This window comes from Salmo salar, chromosome 16, assembly GCF_965601325.2.
Source record: "Salmo salar chromosome 16, fSalSal1, whole genome shotgun sequence".
NCBI classification, from domain to species: Eukaryota; Metazoa; Chordata; class Actinopteri; order Salmoniformes; family Salmonidae; genus Salmo; species Salmo salar.
In genome coordinates, this window is record NC_138306.1 from 4055941 (window position 1) to 4079495 (window position 23555).

Here is a 23555-nt window from a genome sequence, read left to right on the forward strand (position 1 = left end):
GCATGTTGTACAGCCCAACTTTGAATTCTGCATGACAAGCCAGGGGTTATACGTGTGCTTGTTCTTGATCTGCAAATTGCACCTGCTCCGAGCACTTCGTTGATGGATGCACTGCCCCTCTCCCCCTCTCCCCCCCAACTCCCCATCTCCCTCTCCCACTGAGTCTGACTTCAGTAGGGAGACGACTAGACTAGGCTATGTGACATGATTACGTAGGGACCTCTTCACTAGCTGACCACCACTACCAAGACCTGTGTCAAGATTAGTTTCTTACCCCGCTGGCCCTCCCCATAACGTCTATGTACAAATAAGAGAGCAGGTCTGGAATCAGTGTAGCAGGATAGGATGATTACATAGAAGGATCACCGCGCTTTTACATGATGGTCTTTCTGGGGGGCGGGAGAAATAACGAGGAGGCAACTTGATTTAATGCAGATCGCTTTTATTAGAATGTCTACAGTGCGAACAGTGAAATAATTAATAAATCATGCAACGAGAGGTACCAGATCTTGTCAAATAAGTGCCGGAACAAATAAAGTCAAATCTGAGAGGTCCTGTTCCGGCAGCATCCGGCTCAAATTAAGCACTGGATGGAAGGTCCCCGTAGAGATGTACCTCGGACTCAGGATGCATGCCAAACAAGACTAGATGATTAGACTATAGCTGGTGTGTGTGTGTGTACTAGCTGCTCAGCAGTGGTCATTGTACAGATGTAAGATCTTAATTTGATATACCTTTTGTTACCTAGAGATTCCTGTGTCGCAGGAAATGCAGACGAGCTTTGTGATTTACAGAAATTCACTGAAAAACCACACTAACACACAGTTATATTAACAGTATTCCAATTTTAATGTAGTCTCATTTCGACCAGCTAATAACCTAACCACCGACCAAGCAACTTTGTGGACTAAACGTTCAAATCCTGTTGGTGCAGGATTATTTTTCTGCGACAATACAGGTCAAATTAGGATCCTGCATCTGTACACACGACCCTTTGACAGTCAGCAGCCAGCCCAGTAGCACTTGACAACAGAAAGGCCATGATGAGAAATGGTTTTGCTACTTCAGGTGAATGAAGCTAATAACTGCAGGTGTAGAGTACAACAGTAAGGTTGCATCCTACATAGCACCCTATTGCCTATATAGTGCACTACTTTTGATCTGGTCAAAAGCTGTGCACTGTGTAGGTAATAAGGTGCCATTTGGGACGCATCCTAAGGGAATAACCATGGGGGGCATGTCATTATTACACAATTCCACACTGCACATGATCCATACTGTGTACGACCCTGCCTCACACAGGAAGCGGCGCAGGTCCTAATCCAGGCACTTGTCATCTCCCGTCTGGATTACTGCAACTCGTTGTTGGCTGGGCTCCCAGCCTGTGCCATTAAACCCCTACAACTCATCCAGAACGCCGCAGCCCGTCTGGTGTTCAACCTTCCCAAGTTCTCTCACGTCACCCCGCTCCTCCGCTCTCTCCACTGGCTTCCAGTCGAAGCTCGCATCCGCTACAAGACCATGGTGCTTGCCTACGGAGCTGTGAGGGGAACTGCACCTCCGTACCTTCAGGCTCTGATCAGGCCCTACACTCAAACAAGGGCACTGCGTTCATCCACCTCTGGCCTGCTCGCCTCCCTACCTCTGAGGAAGCACAGTTCCCGCTCAGCCCAGTCAAAACTGTTCGCTGCTCTGGCACCCCAATGGTGGAACAAGCTCCCTCACGACGCCAGGACAGCGGAGTCAATCACCACCTTCCGGAGACACCTGAAACCCCACCTCTTTAAGGAATACCTAGGATAGGATAAAGTAATCCTTCTAACCCCCCCCCCCCCCCCTTAAAAGATTTAGATGCACTATTGTAAAGTGGTTGTTCCACTGGATATCATAAGGTGAATGCACCAATTTGTAAGTCGCTCTGGATAAGAGCGTCTGCTAAATGACTTAAATGTAAAATGTAAATGTGTGTGTGTGTATGCCTGACTGTGCACATGTGCCTTTGTATGTGTGTGTGTGTGTGTGTTTACCTGTGTGTATGACAATCTTTCCATCTCCTTAGCAACCCCCTCTCCCCCTTGACTCCTCTCCCCTCTAAGGACTGTATTAATAACCAGGGCCCATTTCTCCTGATGAAACATTTAAGGGTGTTTTTTTGTAAAAGGAGTTCAATCTATCTCTGCTGCTGCCAAGGCAATCAGGATCACTCTCAGGAGCTGGGAGAAGGGACAAGCAGCCTTGACTCCATCCATACCCAAGCTTGTAGCATCATACCCAAGAAGACTCGAGGCTGTAATCGTTGCCAAAGGTGCTTCAGCAATGTCCTGAGTAAAAGGTCTGAATACTTATGTAAATGTGATATTTCAGTTATGTTTTTTATTTCTAAAATCCTGTTTTTGCTTTGTCATTATGGGTTATTGTGTGTAGATTGATGAGGGAAAAAACTAATCAAAGGTATTATTACTGCACTGTTAGAAACAGAAAAGCATTTTACTGCACCTGCGATAACATCTACAAACGGTGTATGCGACCAATATACTTTTCTTTGATTTGACCAAATCATCACAGGTGAATTGCAGACAGTGAAAAGTAAAATATGGTTTACAAAGAATTTGCAGGTGAGGTGAAAAAGCCAGTGAAATTACTATTAAAACAATTGCTTACATTGACACTTTTTACAACCAGGAAAGGACAAGAGAGGGGGGTAGACAAGAGACAGCAACAGAAGAAGGCAGACAATAGAGATAGCAACAGATGACATTGTAACGTTGTCTTTGGAAGAAGGAGTAGACCAAAGCGCAGCGTGGAACGTGTTCATGATGTTTATTAATAACTTGAACACTGCAACCAAAAAACAAAGTGGAACAAAATGCAACAGCTCTGTCAGGTGAACACACCAAACAGAAAACAACTACCCACACCAACCCTGTGGGAAAAGGCTACCTAAGTATGGTTCCCAATCAGAGACAACGATAGACAGCTGTCCCTGATTGAGAACCATACCCGGGCAAAACAAAGAAATACCAAAACATGCGTGACAGTACCCCCCCCCAAACCCCCCCCCCCCCAAAGGTGCGGACTCCGGCCTCAAAACCTGAACCTATAGGGGAGGGTCTGGGTGGGCTTTTCTCCATGGTTGCGGCTCTGAGAGCCTATGGGAGCCGTAGGAAGTGTCACGTTACAGCAGAGATCCTCAGTTTTCAATAAAGAGAGTGTAGAAGGCCAAGAAATGGTCAGAGAGGGCACTTCCTGTAAGGAATCTTCTCAGGTTTGGCCTGCCAAATGAGTTCTGTTATACTCGCAGACACCATTCAAACAGTTTTAGAAACTTTGGAGTGTTTTCTATCCAAAGCTAATAATTATATGCATATTCTAGTTTCTGGGAAGGAGTAATAATCAGATTAAGTCGGGTACATTTTTTATCCGGCCGTGAAAATACTGCCCCCTATCCATAACAGGTTAAAATCGGACATAGCGATTGCATAAAGGAGTTCTGTATCTATAATTCTTAAAATAATTATGTTTTTTGTGAACGTTTATCGTGAGTAATTTAGTAAATTCACCGGAAGTTTGCGGTGGGTATGCTAGTTCTGAACGTCACATGCTAATGTAAAAAGCTGGTTTTTGATATAAATATGAACTTGATTGAACAAAACATGCATGTATTGTATAACATAATGTCCTAGGTGTGTCATCTGATGAAGATCATCAAAGGTTAGTGCTGCATTTAGCTGTCTTCTGGGTTTTTGTGACATTATATGCTAGCTTGAAAAATGGGTGTCTGATTATTTCTGGCTTGGTACTCTGCTGACATAATCTAATGTTTTGCTTTCGTTGTAAAGCCTTTTTGAAATCGGACAGTGTGGTTAGATTAACGAGAGGCTTGTCTTTAAAATGGTGTAAAATAGTCATATGTTTGAGAAATTGAAGTAATAGCATTTCTAAGGTATTTGAATATCGCGCCACGTGATTCCACTGGCTGTTGAGTAGGTGGCACGATTTCGTCCCACATACCCTAGAGAGGTTAATTTTTGAAATTCCTTCTTTTTTTGCCAGGGGAGGATGCCCCCGGATCCCCCTACTGGCTCTGGGCTAAGCCCAAAATGTCTTAAAATCCTAGAAAAGCCCCAGGGCGAGTTCATAATGACACTCACATTCAGTCAAAATCACAAAATAAACCCACTTGTGTTTTGTCAAGGCAGCAGTTAAATCTTTATTATATCTGCAAAGTTTACAAAAAAATATAGGTTAATATAACAAAAATACATGTTTCTCTTTTTTTAAGCATACAAAACCACATGTTATTTAATACTGTTTAATAGCAAATTATCTTCTGTTTATAACATTCACACATTAAGCCATCCTTTGCTACACAACAATCCCTTTCTATTGGTCAAACAGGGCCTTGGGACCAATCAAAATACTTTGACCAACATGACTTGGAACACATCTACAGTACACAGAGATCGATAGACGGCGCACTGCCCATGCAGTTACAGAAACGATTAATAGCAAAATATAGGAGTGCCCTCTTTCCAACTCTATGACACCACACTAGTCACCGACAACTTTTCTCTAAACAGTAACAGTTAGAGTTAATAATTTTTAAATAAAGGTTGAAATCTTATTTTTTCCTTATAGGGGAGAGGGAGAGAAAAACTCCCTTGCATTTTTTTGTGCATATTGAGAGAGGAGGTTCGTTCTACAGTCGTCCATTGAAGAGTGTAGCGGAGTAGCGGAGCAGGGTGGGGGTGAAATGGGGGTCAGGGGTGAGATTTCAAGGTTTGGAGAACAGAGTTATTTCAGGGCACAGCTACTTTGAAGGGGCTACCTGGGACACTGTCATCCCCCCACTTGACGATGACGGTGTAGTTGTCCTTGTCTTTGACAGCGTAGGTGACGTTGTACAGGCGGTTGCCCATGTGTTTAACGTACACCTCTTCACAGGGCGTCCTGGGACCGTGCACTCCCACCAGCAACATGTTAGTACCTGGAAGAGGGGAGGGTTAGGAATGGTACTAGAGGAGTGTGTGTGTGTTACATATTAATGTGTGTATCTATTCCTCGAGTCTGTTCTTCTCACCTGCTTTGCTGCAGTCCACATTGAATATATTCTTCTGTCCGACCAGAGCCTTGGTGAGCCCACCGCCTCGACACACCACCTTGCTGGCGTCAGAGGTCAGTTTTGAGGAGGACGAGGTACTGTACGCTCCTGCTAACTTGGACGTCTTAGTGATCGTCTCTACCAGGACCGAGGACGTCTCGTGAAGGCTGTGACCACCAGACAGACGGGTACCTGAGGGAGGGAGACATGTTACAAAAGAGCTGCAGTCACGACTCAAACCAGACATTACATAATCTAACACCTCCTCTCCACCTCACCTCCCCTCCTCAGAACAAACAAGAGCACCATGAATGGAGGGTACTTAGAACAACACTGTTAACCTGTAGGCTACTGTTTTCCCCATCTCAACATATTCATACAGCAGTGATTCCTCACACTCGGAGGGATTCTTTGTAACTTCACAACAACATACAGTATCTAGCCTTATTTTCTACATTTTGCCGGTGCTTCAGAGGATGCACTCAGTCTTCAGCACAGTGACTATTCAATTTACAATCCCGATGAGAGAATTTTTTTATTTATGTATCATTTACGCAATTTGTTATTTATATACTACGTATTCATTACATAATTTCTAGGAACTTTGAACTTTTCAGAGTGTCTCATTTTATACCGAAAACCTCTAACCTCCTTTTCATCAAGATCTGGCAGTCAAGCTGCACACACACGTCACACACCGAACACACACCTGTGACTTTGGCTTTGAATGGGCTGCCCACTATATGGTTGGGTCCTCCATATTTGATGGTGATGAGATAGTTGCCGGGGGCCATGGGTGTGTAGATGACCTTGTAGCCATCAAGGCAATCGGAACAGTCCATCTTCACCTTTGAGGGACCGTCGATGGTCACGGACAGGGCACCCGACCCAGCGTTACAGGTGTTCACTACAAACTCTGAGGCTACACCTAGAGGGAGAGAGAAAGACTACATGGTGAGGAGACCTAGCATTCATAATACATCATTTTAAGTCAGCATCATAACTAGGGCTGTGGCGGTCACAAATTTCGTCAGCCGGTGATTGTCAAGCAAATAACTGTCGGTCTAACAGTAATTGACCGTTAATTAACATAAACACATTTAGCATCTCTTGGCTTCCACACATAGCCTACAAGCCACTGATGCAGACCTTTGGAACATATACACTGCGTGCACAATTATTAGGCAAATTGAATTCCTCGGGATGAATTTTATTGTTGAACAAACACAATGCTCTCAGTCAATCCAAAATGTTATTGAACCTCAAACCTGAATGTTTAACAAAGGAAAAGTGAGGTTTGTCTTTCTCAGGGAAATATATAAGTGTGCACAATTATTAGGCAACTATTAGTGTGCAGAATTATTAGGCAACTAAATTACAAAAATAATTTCTCTCAACTCACTTGTTTATTCTCAATTTTTAGAGTAAGTGTAACTGATAAGTAACACAAAATGACAATTATAACATTTTTGGCCTTTCAAAAATATTCAGTGACCAATATAGCCACCCTTATTTTCAATAACTGCCATGAGCCTTCCATCCATGGAGTCTGTCAGTTTCTTGATCTGTTGGAGTGAGTAGTCGTGCTGTACTTCGCTCCGCGGGTAATATTACATTTCATTACATTACAACGGAACAACGGAACGATTTGATTAGTGTAATGTTAGCTAGCTAGCTACATAGTTGTCTTTGCATCAAGGATAAAGGTGTAGCTAAAGGTGTAGGTGTAGCTTTGAGAAACTAACTTTGAGAAACTAACATGGTTAGCTAGCCAGCTTTATTCGTTCGTTCGCGCCGTTTTCCAAACGGCGTCAACACCACAACATCACAGCCACTGCTAGCTAGCCAACTTTACCAACTAGCAGTATTGTTGAAACTAAATACATTACAACGGAACGATTTGATTAGTGTAACGTTAGCTAGCTACATAGTTGTCTCTGTATCAAAGATAAAGGTAAACGCAACCACTGCTAGCTAGCCAACTCTACCAGCTAGCAGTACTGTATCATTTTTAGTCAATAAGATTTTTGCAACGTAAGCTTAAATTTCTGAACTTTCAAGTTGTGTAGTCCACTTGCGTAGCTAGCAGGACTGACTTTGTGTTAGCTAGCCAACGTTTAATTACTTCTGCGTAATGAAAGGAACTAGACACGGACACGAATGATCCATTGGTAGTTTGTTGTAACCAAGTATTGGTGCTAACCGTGTTTTATTGGATGCTAGCATGCTAGTTAGCTACGGCGTCATAGGACATGGTGCACTGGGTGGGTTTCACAGAAGAATACTGTACAAAGTTATCTAGCTGAATAAACTAAGTTTGAGCCTATTCCTGGAAACATTGAACCACTGTAGTTTACAAAAATTATACATTTCTAAAGTGGAAGTTGGAAAAGTTATATTTGAGTGTTTCAGTGAATGATTAGTGAGGGAGGCCCTGCTCTCTCGCTTCCCCAGTTGTTTAGTTTATTTTCATTCCAATCTCCTTTGCATTAGCGTAGCCTCTCCTGTAGCCTGTCAAGTATGTGTGTCTATCCCTGTTCTTTCCTCTCTGCACAGGCCACACAAACGCTTCACACCGCATGGCCGCTACCACTCTAACCTGGGTGGTCCCAGCGCGCACGACCCACGTGGAATTCCAGGTCTCCGGCAGCCTCTGGAACTGCCGGTCTGCGGCCAACAAGGCAGAATTAATCTCAGCCTATGCTACCCTCCAGTCCCTCGACTTCTTGGCGTTGACGGAAACATGGATTACCACAGAAAACACTGCTACTCCTTCTGCTCTCTCCTCGTTTGACCACTTGTTCTCGCATACCCCGAGAGCATCTGGTCAGCGGGGTGGTGGCACTGGAATCCTCATCTCTCCCAAGTGGACATTCTCTCTTTCTCCCCTGACCCATCTGTCTGTCTATCTCCTCCTTTGAATTCCATGCTGTCACAGTCACTAGCCCATTCAAGCTTAACATCCTTATCATTTATCGCCCTCCAGGTTCCCTTGGAGAGTTCATCAATGAGCTTGACGCCTTGATAAGTTCCTTTCCTGAGGATGGCTCACCCATAACAATTCTGGGTGACTTTAACCTCCCTACGTCTACCTTTGACTCATTTCTCTCTGCCTCCTTCTTTCCACTCCTCTCCTCTTTTGACCTCACCCTCTCACCGTCCCCCCCTACTCACAAGGCAGGCAATACGCTTGACCTCATCTTTACTAGATGCTGTTCTTCTACTAATCTCACTGCAACTCCCCTCCAAGTCTCCGACCACTACCTTGTATCCTTTTCCCTCTCGCTCTCTCTCTCCTGCTACTCTCTCCTCTTCCATCCTATCATCTCTTCCCTCTGCTCAATCCTTCTCCAACCAATCTCCTGATTCTGCCTCCTCAACCCTCCTCTCCTCCCTTTCTGCATCCTTTGACTCTCTATGTCCCCTATCCACCCGGCCGGCTCGGTCCTCCCCTCCTGCTCCGTGGCTTGACGACTCTGTTGCGAGCTCACAGAACAGGGCTCCGGGCAGCCGAGCGGAAATGGAGGAAAACTAGCCTCCCTCCGGATCTGGCATCTTTTCACTCCCTCCTCTCCACATTTTCTTCCTCTGTTTCTGCTGTTAAAGCCACTTTCTACCACTCTAAATTCCAAGCATCTGCCTCTAACCCTAGGAAGCTCTTTGCCACCTTCTCCTCCCTCCTGAATCCTCCTCCCCCTCCCCCCTCCCTCTCTGCAGATGACTTCGTCAACCATTTTGAAAAGAAAGTTGACGACATCCGATCCTCGTTTGTTAAGTCAAACGACACCGCTGGTCCTGCTCACATTGCCCTACCCTATGCTTTGACCTCTTTCTCCCCTCTCTCTCCAGATGAAATCTTGCGACTTGTGACGGCCGGCCGCCCAATAACCTGCCCGCTTGACCCTATCCCCTCCTCTCTTCTCCAGACCATTTCCGGAGACCTTCTCCCTTACCCCACCTCGCTCATCAACTCATCCTTGACCGCTGGCTACGTCCCTTCCATCTTCAAGAGAGCGAGAGTTGCACCCCTTCTCAAAAAACCTACACTCGATCCCTCCGATGTCAACAACTACAGACCAGTATCCCTTCTTTCTTTTCTCTCCAAAACTCTTGAGCGTGTCGTCCTTGGCCAGCTCTCTTGCTATCTCTCTCAGAATGACCTTCTTGATCCAAATCAGTCAGGTCTCAAGACTGGTCATTCAACGGAGACTGCTCTTCTCTGTGTCACGGAGGCTCTCCGCACTGCTAAAGCTAACTCTCTCTCCTCTGCTCTCATCCTTCTAGACCTATCTGCTGCCTTTGATACTGTGAACCATCAGATCCTCCTCTCCACCCTCTCCGAGTTGGGCATCTCCGGCGCGGCTCACTCTTGGATTGCGTCCTACCTGACAGGTCGCTCCTACCAGGTGGCGTGGCGAGAATCCGTCTCCGCACCACGTGCTCTCACCACTGGTGTCCCCCAGGGCTCAGTTCTAGGCCCTCTCCTATTCTCGCTATACACCAAGTCACTAGGCTCTGTTTTATCCTCACATGGTCTCTCCTATCATTGCTACGCAGACGACACAATTAATCTTCTCCTTTCCCCCTTCTGATAACCAGGTGGCGAATCGCATCTCTACGTGTCTGGCAGCCATATCAGTGTGGATGACGGATCACCACCTCAAGCTGAACCTCGGCAAGACGGAGCTGCTCTTCCTCCCGGGGAAGGACTGCCCGTTCCATGATCTCGCCATCACGGTTGACAACTCCATTGTGTCCTCCTCCCAGAGTGCTAAGAGCCTTGGCGTGACCCTGGACAACACCCTGTCGTTCTCCGCTAACATCAAGGCGGTGACCCAATCCTGTAGGTTCATGCTCTACAACATTCGCAGAGTACGACCCTGCCTCACACAGGAAGCGGCACAGGTCCTAATCCAGGCACTTGTCATCTCCTGTCTGGATTACTGCAACTCGCTGTTGGCGGGGCTCCCTGCCTGTGCCATTAACCTGTTAGGGCTAGGGGGCAGTATTGACACGGCTGGATAAAAAACATACCCGATTTAATCTGGTTACCACTCCTACCCAGTAACTAGAATATGCATATACTTATTACATATGGATAGAAAACACCCTAAAACTGTTTGAATGGTGTCTGTGAGTATAACAGAACTCAAATGGCAGGTCAAAACCTGAGAGATTCCTTTACAGGAAGTGGCCTGTCTGACCATTTGTTGAACTTCTTTTCCATCTCTATCATTTACTAAGGATCTCTGCTCTAACGTGACACTTCCCACGTCGTCCATAGGCGCTCAGAGCCCGGGAAAAAACAGAATGTCGTCATTCCAGCCCCAGGCTGAAACACATTATTGCCTTTCTCAAGTGGCCGATCAAGGGACACTGGGCTTATGCTCGTGACCCCGACCGCCCCCGCCTTTGGGATTTTTTCCTCTGTTTGCCGAAAAGGAGATTCCCTGTCGGAATATTATCGCTTTTCTACAAGAAAAGTGTCGTAAAAATTGATTTTAAACAGCGGTTGACATGCTTCGAAGTACGGTAATGGAATATTTAGAATTTTATTGTCACGAATTGCGCCATGCGCGCGACACTTCTTTACTATTTCGGATAGTGTCTGGAACGCACGAACAAAACGCCGCTATTCGGATATAACGATGGATTATTTTGGACCAAACCAACATTTGTTATTGAAGTAGCAGTCCTGGGTGTGCATTCTGACGAAGACAACAAAAGGTAATGAAACTTTTATAATAGTAAATATGATTATGGTGAGTGCTAAACTTGCCGGGTGTCTAAATAGCGAGCCCGTGATGCCTGGGCTATGTACTTAGAATATTGCAAAATGTGCTTTCACCAAAAAGCTATTTTAAAATCGGACATATCGAGTGCATAGAGGAGGTCTGTATCTATAATTCTTAAAATAATTGTTATGCTTTTTGTGAACGTTTATCGTGAGTAATTTAGTAAAATGTTAGCGAATTCCCCGGAAGTTTGCGGGGGGTATGCTAGTTCTGAACGTCACATGCTAATGTAAAAAACTGGTTTTTGATATAAATATGAACTTGATTGAACAAAACATGCATGTATTGTATAACATAATGTCCTAGGGTTGTCATCTGATGAAGATCATCAAAGGTGAGTGCTGCATTTAGCTGTCTTCTGGGTTTTGGTGACATTATATGCTGGCTTGAAAAATGGGTGTCTGATTATTTCTGGCTTGGTACTCTGCTGACATAATCTAATGTTTTGCTTTCGTTGTAAAGCCTTTTTGAAATCGGACAGTGTGGTTAGATTAACGAGAGTCGTGTCTTTAAATGGCTGTAAAATAGTCATATGTTTGAGAAATTGAAGTAATAGGATTTTTAAGGTTTTGAAAATCGCGCCACAGGCTGGCAGTGGCTGTTACGTAGCGTCCCACCTAGCCCATAGAGGTTAAACCCCTACAACTCATCCAACCTTCCCAAGTTCTCTCACGTCACCCCGCTCCTCCGCACACTCCACTGGCTTCCAGTTGAAGCTCGCATCTGCTACAAGACCATGGTGCTTGCCTACGGAGCTGTGAGGGGAACGGCACCTCCGTACCTTCAGGCTCTGATCAGTCCCTACACCCAAACAAGGGCACTGCGTTCATCCACCTCTGGCCTGCTCGCCTCCCTACCTCTGTGGAAGCACAGTTCCCGCTCAGCCCAGTCAAAACTGTTCGCTGCTCTGGCACCCCAATGGTGGAACAAGCTCCCTCACGACGCCAGAACAGCGGAGTCAATCACCACCTTCCGGAGACACCTGAAACCCCACCTCTTTAAGGAATACCTGGGATAGGATTAAGTAATCCTTCTAACCTTCCCCCCCCCAAAAGATATAGATGTACTATTGTAAAGTGGTTGTTCTACTGGATATCATAAGGTGAATGCACCAATTTGTTAGTCGCTCTGGATAAGAGCGTCTGCTAAATGACGTAAATGTAAATGTTCACGATCAATTTTCGCTTAAGCAGCAACCACAGCCTCCCAAATGCTGTTCAAAAAGTTGTATTGTCTTCCATCACTGTAAATCTCACGTTTGAGAAGGACCCACAAGTTCTCAATTGGATTTAAGTCAGGTGAGGAAGGGGGCCAGGTCATTATTCAGGCATCTTTGAGGCCCTTGCTGACTAGCCAAGCAGTGGAGTACTTGGATGCATGTGATGGAGCATTGTCCTGCATAAAGATCATGGCCTTCTAGAAGGCTGAGGACTTCTTCCTGTACCACTGTTTGACGAAAGAATCTTCCAGAAACTGGCAGTAGGTTTGGGAGTTGAGTTTCAGTCCATCTTCAACCCGAAAAGTTCCAACTACCTCATCCTCAATGATAGCAGCCCATACCAGTACCCCTCCTTCACCTTGCTGGCACCTGACTCAAAGTGGTGCCCTGTGTCCATTACTGATCCAGCCACGGGCCCATCCATTTGGTCCATCAAGAGTCACTTTCATTTCATCTGTCCATAAAACCTTTGAAAAATCTGTCTTCAGGTATTTCTTTGCCCAATCTTGACGCTTCAACTTGTGAATCTTATTCAGTGGTGGTCTTGTTTCAGTCTTCTTGACCTTGGCCTTGTCTCTGAGCACTTGACACCTTGTACTTCTGAACACTCCAGTTAGGTTGCAGTTCTCGAATACGGTGGCACTGGAGGATAATGGGTTCCTGGTAGTTTGAAGTTTAATTCTTCTCAAGTCTTTTGCAGTTAATTTGCATCTTTTCTTCCCCATGCGTTTTTTTGCGCCCCAGTTCACTATTCGCAACAAAACGTTTGAATATCCGGTGGTCACACCTCAATAGTTTAGCTATTTAAAGAGTGTCGCATCAGTCTGAAAGGCATTTTACATTTTTGGCTTTTCAGTGTCAGTTAAATTTATTTTTTGGCCCATTTTACCTGAGGTAATGAGGCTGCCTAATAATTATGCACACCTTGATATAAGGTGTTATTCACTTTCGCCACACGCTCCCTCATTACACAAATACATATCACCTGAAAATGATTAAATCCAATAAGCATTCAAGTTTATATGGTTTAGAGTTCGAAAATGTGAATAGAAACAATGATAAGATCAGAATACTCACTAATAATTGTGCACACAGTGTAATTCATTTAGAAGACAAGATTTACTTTGAATTCCATGGCATTATTTTATAGTATGAAGAATACAATTGAACAAAGCTAAATTAAATAGAAAGGATATTTTCTCCAAATGAGATTTGAAGGAGTCCAGGTGACTCCACTGACACGCCAATGCACGTAATGATGGTGACAGGTGTGCATAATGATGGGCAGCCTGGTGCGAGAGGGTGAGCGGGAGTAGGTGTGATAGTGTACACCCCCCCCCCCCCCCCAGGGGCGTGGGAGCCCCAGACGAGCCGGCTGAGGCGTGGGAGCCTCAGCTCATCTGGCCCAATATATCACTGTAAACATAACTATGTAATTTCAATAATATAATACGCAATTAAAGCACTTGTGCTGATTATAGACACTTAATAGCGAGTTAAGTTTGAAAAGATTGCGACCCCCCCACCCTTTGCCTCATAATGGTGTGATCTACTGACTAGCTAGCTACCTTGTAGATTGAAGCCCATTATAGAATGATAGAAGACAATAGATGATAGAAGCTAATCTCCTACTGTAAATAGCCTGCACGTGTGTGTGTGTGTGTGTGTGTGTGTGTGTGTGTGTGTGTGTGTGTGTGTAGCCAGCCAGGTAGGAAAAATGGCAAAAAAAATGTAAAAGAGAGCATTTTTCAGTACACCAAAACGCAAAGTAGGAACCTTAGTAGCCTAGTATCTCAAAGACTAGTTGATAAAATGTTCAGAAGAAAGAAGTGAAATGCTAATGGAATGTTTCATAATGATGTCATTAGGCAGAGCAGGCAACAGATGGCTCACAGACAGCAGAGTTGGGGACAGATAGGCAGGGACAGACTGGCAGAGACAGGGAGTCTCAGGTAAGTTTGTTGAGTCTTTGTTTGGCAACATTATGAAAGGTTCTCTCATTTTTAGATGTGTAAAATAGGGACATAATTGGAAAATGCCATGGATACCCCCACTCTCAACTTAAACTGGTGACTGAACTAAGATTTGTTTAAGGCAATGGTATTGCTGTTGTGATTGTGTAGTTTTGTGTACCGGTAGTTAGGAGTATGGCAAACACCTTTTTTATTTTCTATGAGACAGACTGAGTCAGTGAGGGTGGTGAAAGGGAAAGAGCCAGGGAGAGAGACTTCAGATGACAGTGTCACAGCCACGGCAGGACCAGGTGTCAACCTTGTTGCCAGCAGCACCAGTATAGGGGACAGTGGCACAGCATTGTCCTGTTACCTCAGTGATGACACAAAACCATATCAGCCACACCCACAATTTATAGAACCGCAAACTCTTGCCAACAGAGTGTTGACGTTTCAAGAGAAATGGTTTCGCGATTTCCTCTGGCTACGTTATAATCTATCAATAAAAGGAGTGTTGTGTTTTAACTGTAGCCAAGGGTTTTCTAGCCAGCCATCTTTTGGCCAAAGAGCGGATGCTGCCTTCATTAGTGCAGGATTTAGGAACTGGAGAAAAGCCATTGAAAAATTCACAGCACATCAAAACTGCCAAACCCACCGACACTTTGTAACTGTAACAGCACACCAGCTAAATCCAATCAGTGCCCAGTTATCCAGCGCGTGGGGTAAACAGCAGGAGGACGCAAAGCATTGCTTGATGAAAGTTGTTAGTTCGGTGTGGCATGTAGTAAGATAGGGACAAGCCTTTAGAGGCCACACGGATGACAGTGGGAATTTATACCAGCGTTTGAAACTTAGGGCATGAGAGGATGATCCCATTTTACTGAAGTGGTTAACAGAGTGTACCACAATGTACACAGGCCCCAAAGCACAGAATGAAATTCTGAACATCATAGCCAATACAGTAATTTGAGGCATTGTAGTTGAGATTAGGTCTCTTATGATTGTACAATTCTCAAGATGTCTCTGGTGCTGAACAGGAGAGTGTCTGCCTGCGTTATGTTGACCATGACCTTGTCCCTTAAAAGGAGTTTATTGGCCTATACATGGAGTCAAAGACAACAGGCGAGGGCATTGTGAAAGTGGCAACTGATGTGTTGTTGAGGCTCAATTTTCTCATGTCTGGCTTACGTGGGCAGAGTTACGATGGTGCCTCAAACATGGCAGGAAAATAAACAGGTGCACAGGCAATTGTGAGGAGGCAGCAGCCATTAGCCCTCTATGTGCATTGTGGAGCACACTGTGTAAATCTGATTACACAGGCTGGCTGCTCAGCCTCCCCACTGATCCAGGATTCCCTTTCTTGGGTCCATCAGTTAGGTGTCCTCTATGGCCAGTCAGGAAAGTTTAAGAGCATGTTTGAATCAATTGCCATGTCCAAACATACACATCTGACCACCCTGAAACCCCTATGTCCAACAAGGTGGACTGTGCGGAATACTGCTATTAGAGCTGTGCAAGGGCAGTATGAGCGGGTACTAAGCAGCCTAGAGGAGATGGCAAAAATTGCATCCAAGACAGCTTCAACTGCCAGTGGCTTATTTGAGCACTTCAGCAAAGGCAAGACTGTGTTGGGTCTCACACTTGCCTCTGCTGTTCTTGGAGAGCTGGAATGCCTAAACATTTCACTGCAGAAGAAAACTCAGACTGTCTCTGGTATGCAGGCTGCAGTCGAATGTGTACGGTCATCTCTTAGGGGCAAGAGAAATGACGAAAGCTACCTTGCACTGTATGAGAAAGCAACAACATTGATTGACTCCATTGAATCCATTGAGACACACTCAAGACGATTTGCTGGGAAAGCAGTGGATCACTATAGGGCAGAATTTTTTTAAGTGTTGGATGGTGTGGAGGTTCAGTTTGGCAACCGTTTTGACCAGGACAGTCTAAACATCCTGCAAAAGTTGAAAGAGCGCTTCTCACAGGGGAGTTGGATGAGTCTCTAGATCAACACCCTGATCTGAACATAGATTCTCCTTCAGTGCAGTTGCTTCTCTTTCGCAGCAAATACCCCTGTAGCAGCAGTGGAGAGGCAGCAGAGGTCCTCAGGAGGCTTCCAGTGGAGGTGCGGGGGTTGTTTGACCAAGTTGAGGTGCTGATCAGAATTTTGTTTGTGGTGCCAGTGTCTTATGGTTACTCAATATACATTTAACATATTACAACGTAGGCTATGAGTTACAGAACTACTTTTGGTGTCCCCCTCAGGAATTGCTCTTGAGAAAATGTCATGTAATTGTCCCCTCCAAATTTGATATCAGATTTTCGCCCCTGGCTAAGGCGTGGAAGCCTGACGAGCGAGCTGAGGCACCCCCGGGTTCCATCGGCAGCAGCACCCGGACCTGACGTCACCAACCAAAACTAAAAAGAGTTTGTTGTTGTGAATGCAGTTAGACGGTTGAGCCCTCAGCACGAGGTTGATAGCCTATCTTAAAGTCTGCACAGACAACCCTCCTTTTACACACTATCTGCTGACTGCCACGTATACAGAAAGGGGTTGTATTTTCTCTATAAAAGCAGAGACCTGGCTATGTTTGTTAAGCTTTCAACTCTGAACCATTCTTGGTGATGTTGATTTGCTTCATTTTTGCAAATCTTATAATAAAGCTGTTGTTGGAAGAATGTACAGTCTCTCTCTTCCTCTAGAATTTCCCTGACACCCTCCAAGCTCATCATCAAACTGGAGGCCCTGGGTCTCAACCCCGCCCTGTGAAATTGGGTCCTGGACTTTCTGACGGTCCGCCCCTCGGTGGTGAAGGTAGGAAACAACATCTCCACTTCACTGACCCTCAACACTGGGGCCCGACAAGGGTGCTTGCTCAGCCCGCTCCTGTACTCCCTGTTCACCCACGACTGCGTGGCCATGCACGCCTCCAACTCAATCAAGTTTGCAGACGACACAACAGTAGTGGGCTTGATTACCAACAACAACGAGACAGCCTACAGGGAGGAGGTGAGGGCACTCGGAGTGTGGTGTCAGGAAAACAACCTCTCACTCAACGTCAACAAAACAAAGGAGATGATCGTGGACTTCAGGAAACAGCAAAGGGAGCATCCCCCTATCTACATCGAAGGGACAGCAGTGGAGATGGTGGAAAGTTCCTCGGGGTACACATCACAGACAAACTGAAATGGTCCACTCACACAGACACTGGTGAAGAAGGCGCAACGTCTCTTCAACCTCAGGAGGTTGAAAAAAATGTGTCTTGTCACCCAAAACCCTGACAAACTTTTACAGATGCACAATCGAGAGTATCCTGTCGGGCTGTATCACAGCCTGGTACGGAAACTGCACCGCCCTCAACTGCAAGGCTCTCCAGAGGGTGGTGTGGTCTGCACATCACCGGGGGCAAACGACCTGCCCTCCATGACACCTACAGCACCCGATGTCACAGGAAGGCCAAAAAGATCATCAAGGACATCCAACCATCCGAGCCACTGCCTGTTCACACCGCTACCATCCAGAAGGCGAGGTCAGTACAGGTGCATCAAAGCTGGGACCAAGAGACTGAAAAACAGCTTCTATCTCAAGGCCATCAGACTGCTAAACAGCAATCACTAACTCAGAGAGGCTGCTGCCTACATTGAGACCCAATCACTGGCCACTTTAATAAATGGGTCACTAGTCACTTTATACAATGCACTCTAAATAATGCCCCTTTAATAATGTTTACATATCTTACATTAGTCATATCACATGTTTATACTGTATTTTATACCATCTATTGCAGCTTCGCCATCGCTCATCCATATACTTACATGTACATATTCTCATTCACCCCTTCAGATTTGTGTGTATTAGGTAGTAGTTTGGGAATTGGTAGATTACTTGTTAAATATTACTGTTAGATATTACTGCACTGTCAGAACTAAAAGCACAAGCATTTCACTACACTCGCATTAACATCTGCTAACCATGTGTATTTGACAAACAACATTTGATTTTGTTTGATTTGATTTGAATTCCGAGGTGCATATTGAAGATATTGGAAGAACTGTCCACATTTACTTTTCGTCAGCCAACAAGATGAGTAGGCCTAACGAACAGCAAAAGCACTAGCCTATGTCAATCTACTACCCCATAGTACAAAAGTCGACCTATTCTATTCTGTGCGAGAAATAAATATTCCAAAAATAGTCTGGGACAGTTGTGGGATGCGATAGATCTCAAGTTTATACAACCAATAGCATCAAAAAAACATATCAAATGGAGGACGCTTTTCCCCGTGGTTTATTTTCATGCCGGCCAGGGAGGCTATACTCCTATTCTAATTATAAAAATGTGCTTAATATTAGGAAAGCTAAGAAATAAATATAGTAGGACTAGCCTATAGAAAGCTGATGGGATCCTCCTCTTTTTCTCGCACAATTGCATAGCCTATAGAAATGCTGCACAACATGAGGCCATGGGCTTTCATGAAGTGTTTGATTAGATTTTCGAATACATTTGCATTGATGTCAGAGTGATTAGAGGGACAATAGAGTGCTGAGTACCAGGCAGTTAGCAGGTTTGGTAGGCTACTAATGACCAGCAGCAGCAGCGCTTGGAGAAGCCTAATTACCGTGACTAAATGGTCATGTGGAATTTGACTACCTTCATGACTCGTGAAAGCCTGTGTGGTGGTAATACGGTCACCGCAACAGCCCTAATCACAATAGGCAAAACTGGTTGAAATGACGTCACTGCAACCAGATTACAACCAATGATTAATATAATGTATGTATATTAATCATTGATGACAAACCTCTCCTGCATGTGTTGTCAGTAGCAGAGGGTCTGTGTACAGCGGGAGTGAGAAGATAAGAAGATATAGAGTAGTGTATGTACCTGTGGATCCTCCATCCAGTCCAGGCCCATACACTGTCACCATGCCTGGGTCTCCAGCCTGTCCGGCCTCCCCCACCCTCACGTTGAACGGACTTCCAGGGATGTGGCTGCCATTGAACTTGACGTCGATGGAGTGCACGCCATTCTCACGGGGAATGAAGCGGATGGCGTTCTTGTCTGGGGAATAGGAGTGATTAGATATAAATAAATATAATGGTAATGGTATAAAGTTCATGTTTTGTTCAACATTAAGTAACACATTTGTCCCCATCTCTCCCATTTAATTTTGGTTAGTGGTGGCTGAAGTTAGGAATAGTGTGTACAGAAATCCGAACCTCAAATTACAGTCTCTCCAGGCCCATGGCCTACTTTCAGAGTAAGGAACCATATAACTGTGAGGTCTAATACCAAACCTATCCTTATATCTTACCACTGTCCAGCTCTGTGATGTAGCACTCCTCTGATGAGCCGGAGGGGGTATGGACCTTAGCATCGACCACGCCCCTTGCCCCATTACACTGTACAGCGAACGACGCTTCCTGGTTCACCTTTAGGTCCTTCTCCTGAGGGGAGGAGGAAGGAAAAACAGGGTCAGGACCTGGTAAAGCTCTGTAAGCTTGTCTTGTGTGTGTAGAATGTGTGTGTGTGTGACTGTGACTCATCTTGTATACAAAACAACAATAAGGAGATAAGTAGAGAGATTCCCGGGATTAGTGTGTGTAAGAGGGAGAAGGTGTTAATGTGTTTCCTAGTGGGGGGTGATGAGCAGTACCGATAGCCATGGATAAGACCCCAAATCCCTCTCACTCACCATTAAACAACAACACATTAAAATAGCCTTGGTTACTGCTACAGCCCAAGCCTCCAGTTACACTTCCAAGGACAAACAAAGCCCGACCAACAAGCGACTATTGTTATGCTAAATTATGGTCTTGTGAGGAGTGTTCTAACACAATACGTAAATATGTGTGTGTGTGTGTGTGTGTGTGTGTGTGTGTGTGTGTGTGTGTGTGTGTGTGTGTGTGTGTTCCTACCTGCAGGCTGGTGACAGTGAGTCGGCATGCCTCATCCGACAGCGTTGCTATGGGAACAACAAAGGGGCTGTCGGGGATGTGCTCGTTGTTGAACTTGATTGACACTTCATAGTCACCTGAGGACACACAGCGGAACCAGGGAGTTAGAGACCAAAATAACAGTGATCAGATGATTGAAATGTAGTAGTAGGGAAGGAGAAAAACATGGCGTAAATGACAAAAAAAGATCTCAGTTTAGTATGATCAGATCAATAGCTATCATTGTCTCTGCTGAATATGAGAGCTTATCTGTTTCTTTGATAAACTATGGGAAAGACTGACGCCTTGTAGTCAATGTGTTTGTTTCTTACTGTGTCCTCATCCCTCTAACTGGGGACAACTGCTATGTAGCTTCTTAGACCAACTACTGCCTAGCCTACTGCTATGTAGCTTCTTAGTGTTATGTAGCTTCTTTGGATTTTAAATTATACAATGTGGGTGAACCATTTAGAAATTACAGCACTTTTTATACATGTTCCCCCCATTTTAGGGAACCAAAATAATTTGGACAAGTTTACTTATATGTGTAGTCAAAAGCTTAGTATTTGGTCACAAATTCCTAGCACGCAATGACTCCATCAAGCTTGTGACTCTACAAATTTGTTGGATGCATTGGCAGTTTGTTTTGGTTGCGTTTCAGATTATTTTGTTCCCAATAGAAATAAATGGTAAATAATGTATTGTGTCATTTTGGAGTCATTTTAATTGTAAATAAGTATATAATATGTTTCGGAACACTTATATATTAATGTGGATGCTACCATGATTACGGATAATCCTGAATACACATACTGTATAAGTGAATTTGTCCAAATACTTTAGGTTCCCAAAAATGTGGGGACTCTCAACAAAAGTGCTGTAATTTCTAAACAGTTCCCCCGATATGGATGAAAATACCCTCAAATTAAAGCTGACAGTCTGCACTTTAACCTCATTCTCATAGTATAATTTGAAAGTGCTGGTGTACAGAGCCCCCCCCCAAAAAAGTGTCACTGTCCAAATACTTTGTTCAATTGTTGGTCCTTGGAGCTGGATGGGGGTTTTCTACCCTATCTCACCTGGATCCTGTACGATGTACACCACCCCACAGGATCCATCCTTCCTGTCTTCAAAGGAGATCTCAGCCTTACTGGGGCCCTCTACAGCGATGGACAGACCGCCTGCACCGGCCTCCCGCGTCCAGATACTAAACTCATCTACGGGGAGGGAGGGAGAAAGACAGATAGAAACCTGGTTCAACTAAAGTAGGCAACAAAAACAAAATCACGTATTGAAAGTAAAACATTCTTCAAAAATATGTGCTGTATGCAAAATCAGTGCTAGTTAGTGTAAAGGAAAGGACAAATACAACAGTTGTGTTTTTTTTTTCAGAAACAGAGAGGGTCAGGTCAGACTACTTACTTGGTGCTCCTGCCACTCCTCTCTCCAGCCCAGTGCCTCCGGCCCGAACCTTGTGGGACCCTCCTTCTCCCAGGGGTCCCACTGTAAACTGGAAGGGACTACCTGGGACGTGCTGCCCGCTGTACTTCACATTGACCGTGTGGGCCCCCATCTCCTGGGGCACGAAGCGGACGCTGTAGGTGCTGTCCCCTCCATCTATGATCTCTGCCTGTTCTGTTTTACCCCCAGGGCTGATAACCTGGGCCATCATACTACCCTTGGTAGCGGTTTCACCTAGGTGAGAGAGGAGCGAAGGATAGGGGGTGTCAGACTGGCTGGGAGAAAAGGGGTTCTTCGGCTGTCCCCATAGGAGAACTCTTTGAAGAACCCTTTTTGGTTCCAGATACAACAATTTTGGTATCCATGTAGAACCCTTTTCACAGAGAAAGGAACCCAAAAGAGTTCTCATCTGGGGACAGCTGAAGAAACCTTTTGTTATCAGTTTTCTTTTACGAGTGTGGTTAAAACAACCACATATCGATTATGATCATTGCAAGTAAAACCTTGATCAATATTGTCGCTATCTGTAAAATCAGTAAAAGAAAAACAAGTACAACAGTTGAGTGTTAGTAAATTTGTATTTTTTCTTCATTCATTCTCACCTGGTGTGACTGTAGCGGGTATCCCAGCGAAGCTAGCCAGACTCTCTCTGCCCAGGAACTCTCCAAAAACATCTCTGAATGGACTGGCTCCTCCTGTTCCTCCCGTCTGGGTGCTCTCTTCGACCCTCACCTCCCTCTTCGTCTCGCCGCCCTGCATCTTGCTGATCTCCGTGCGCTCCATGCGCGTGTGCGTGTGGCTGCTGCGTGTGAATGTGCGCGTCATCCTCTCCTGGGCTGACACCATCTGGAACCAGTTTCCTATTGGTGGAGAGAAAGCAGGGATGGTTAATGTTTGGTTAGTCTTAGATGCAAGCTATACTTGAAGACTTGTGCTAGCTAGCTTAGCTTTTAAGCCAGCTAGCAAAAGCTGTATGAAAGTTGATTGAGAGTCAAGTGATAGGGGTAACAACCACCGTTGTGTTCATTCTATAGATGATATTAACACACTTCAGCACCATGAGAGTAATACTTGACCACATTGGGACCATGTTTAAAATGAAATAAAAATCTAAATGTGCTTGTCACATGCTTCGTAAACAATGTTTATTTACTGGTACTTTTTCAACAATGCAGATTTAAAGAAAAAATGTTAACGAAAAAAATTGAAATAGTGACAAGAGGAATAAATACACAGAGAATACTGAATAACAATGACGAGTAAAAAATAACATGGTTATATCCAGGGAGTACCAGTAGCAAGTCGATGTTCAGGGGTATGATGTTATTGAATTAGCTATGTACAATACAGTGCATTGGGAATGTATTCAGACCTCTTGTCTTTTTCCACATTTTGTTACGTTACAGACTTATTCTAAAATTGATTAAAAAAAATAATCACACAATACCCTATTATGACAAAACGAAAATAGATTTTTAGAATTTTTGGCAAATTTATGAAAATGAAATAAATATTATTTACATACGTATTCAGACCCTTTGCTATGAGACTCGAAATTGAGCTCAGGTGGATCCTGTTTCCATTGATCATCCTTGAGATGTTTCTACAACATTATTGGAGCCCACTTGGTAAATTCAATTGATTGGACATGACATGATTTGGAAAGGTCCTACAGTTGACAGTGCATGTCAAATCAAAAACCAAGCCATGAGATCAAAGGAATTGTCCATAGAGCTCCGAGACATTATTGTGTCGAAGCACAGATCTAGGGAAGGGTACCAAAAAATGTCTGCAGCATTGAAGGTCTCCAAGAACACAGTGGCCTCCATATTTTTTTAATGGAAGAAGTTTGGAACCACCAAGGCTCTAGAGCTGGCCGCCAGGCCAAACTGAGCAATCGGGGGAGAAGGGCCTTGGTCAGGGAGGTGACAAAGAACCCGATGGTCACTCTGACAGAGCTCCAGAGTTCCTCTGTGGAGATGAGAGAACCTTCCAGAAGGACAACCATCTCTGCAGCACTCCACCAATCAGGCCTTTATGGTAGAGTGGCCAGACGGAAGCCTCCCAGTAAAAGGCACATGACAGCCCGCTTG

General features: G+C 44.7%; 1 protein-coding gene across 2 annotated transcripts in view; it reads right to left on the reverse strand.

Annotated features, from left to right (window-relative positions):
• Nucleotides 1-3786: 3786 nt before the first annotated feature.
• The window catches only part of LOC106573040 (filamin-C), a 66169-nt gene continuing 46400 nt past the window's right edge, over nucleotides 3787-23555 (reverse strand). For both annotated transcript variants that reach the window (XM_082962459.1, XM_014147665.3), the window contains exons 34-42: nucleotides 22065-22322; nucleotides 21424-21696; nucleotides 21081-21218; nucleotides 19984-20099; nucleotides 19380-19512; nucleotides 18950-19126; nucleotides 5811-6029; nucleotides 5081-5293; nucleotides 3787-4987 (exon numbers count right to left, since the gene is read on the reverse strand). In XM_082962459.1, the coding sequence (XP_082818585.1) occupies nucleotides 4800-4987; nucleotides 5081-5293; nucleotides 5811-6029; nucleotides 18950-19126; nucleotides 19380-19512; nucleotides 19984-20099; nucleotides 21081-21218; nucleotides 21424-21696; nucleotides 22065-22322 (1715 nt within the window). In that variant the 3' untranslated portion in view covers nucleotides 3787-4799. The remainder of the gene's footprint in view (nucleotides 4988-5080; nucleotides 5294-5810; nucleotides 6030-18949; nucleotides 19127-19379; nucleotides 19513-19983; nucleotides 20100-21080; nucleotides 21219-21423; nucleotides 21697-22064; nucleotides 22323-23555) is intronic.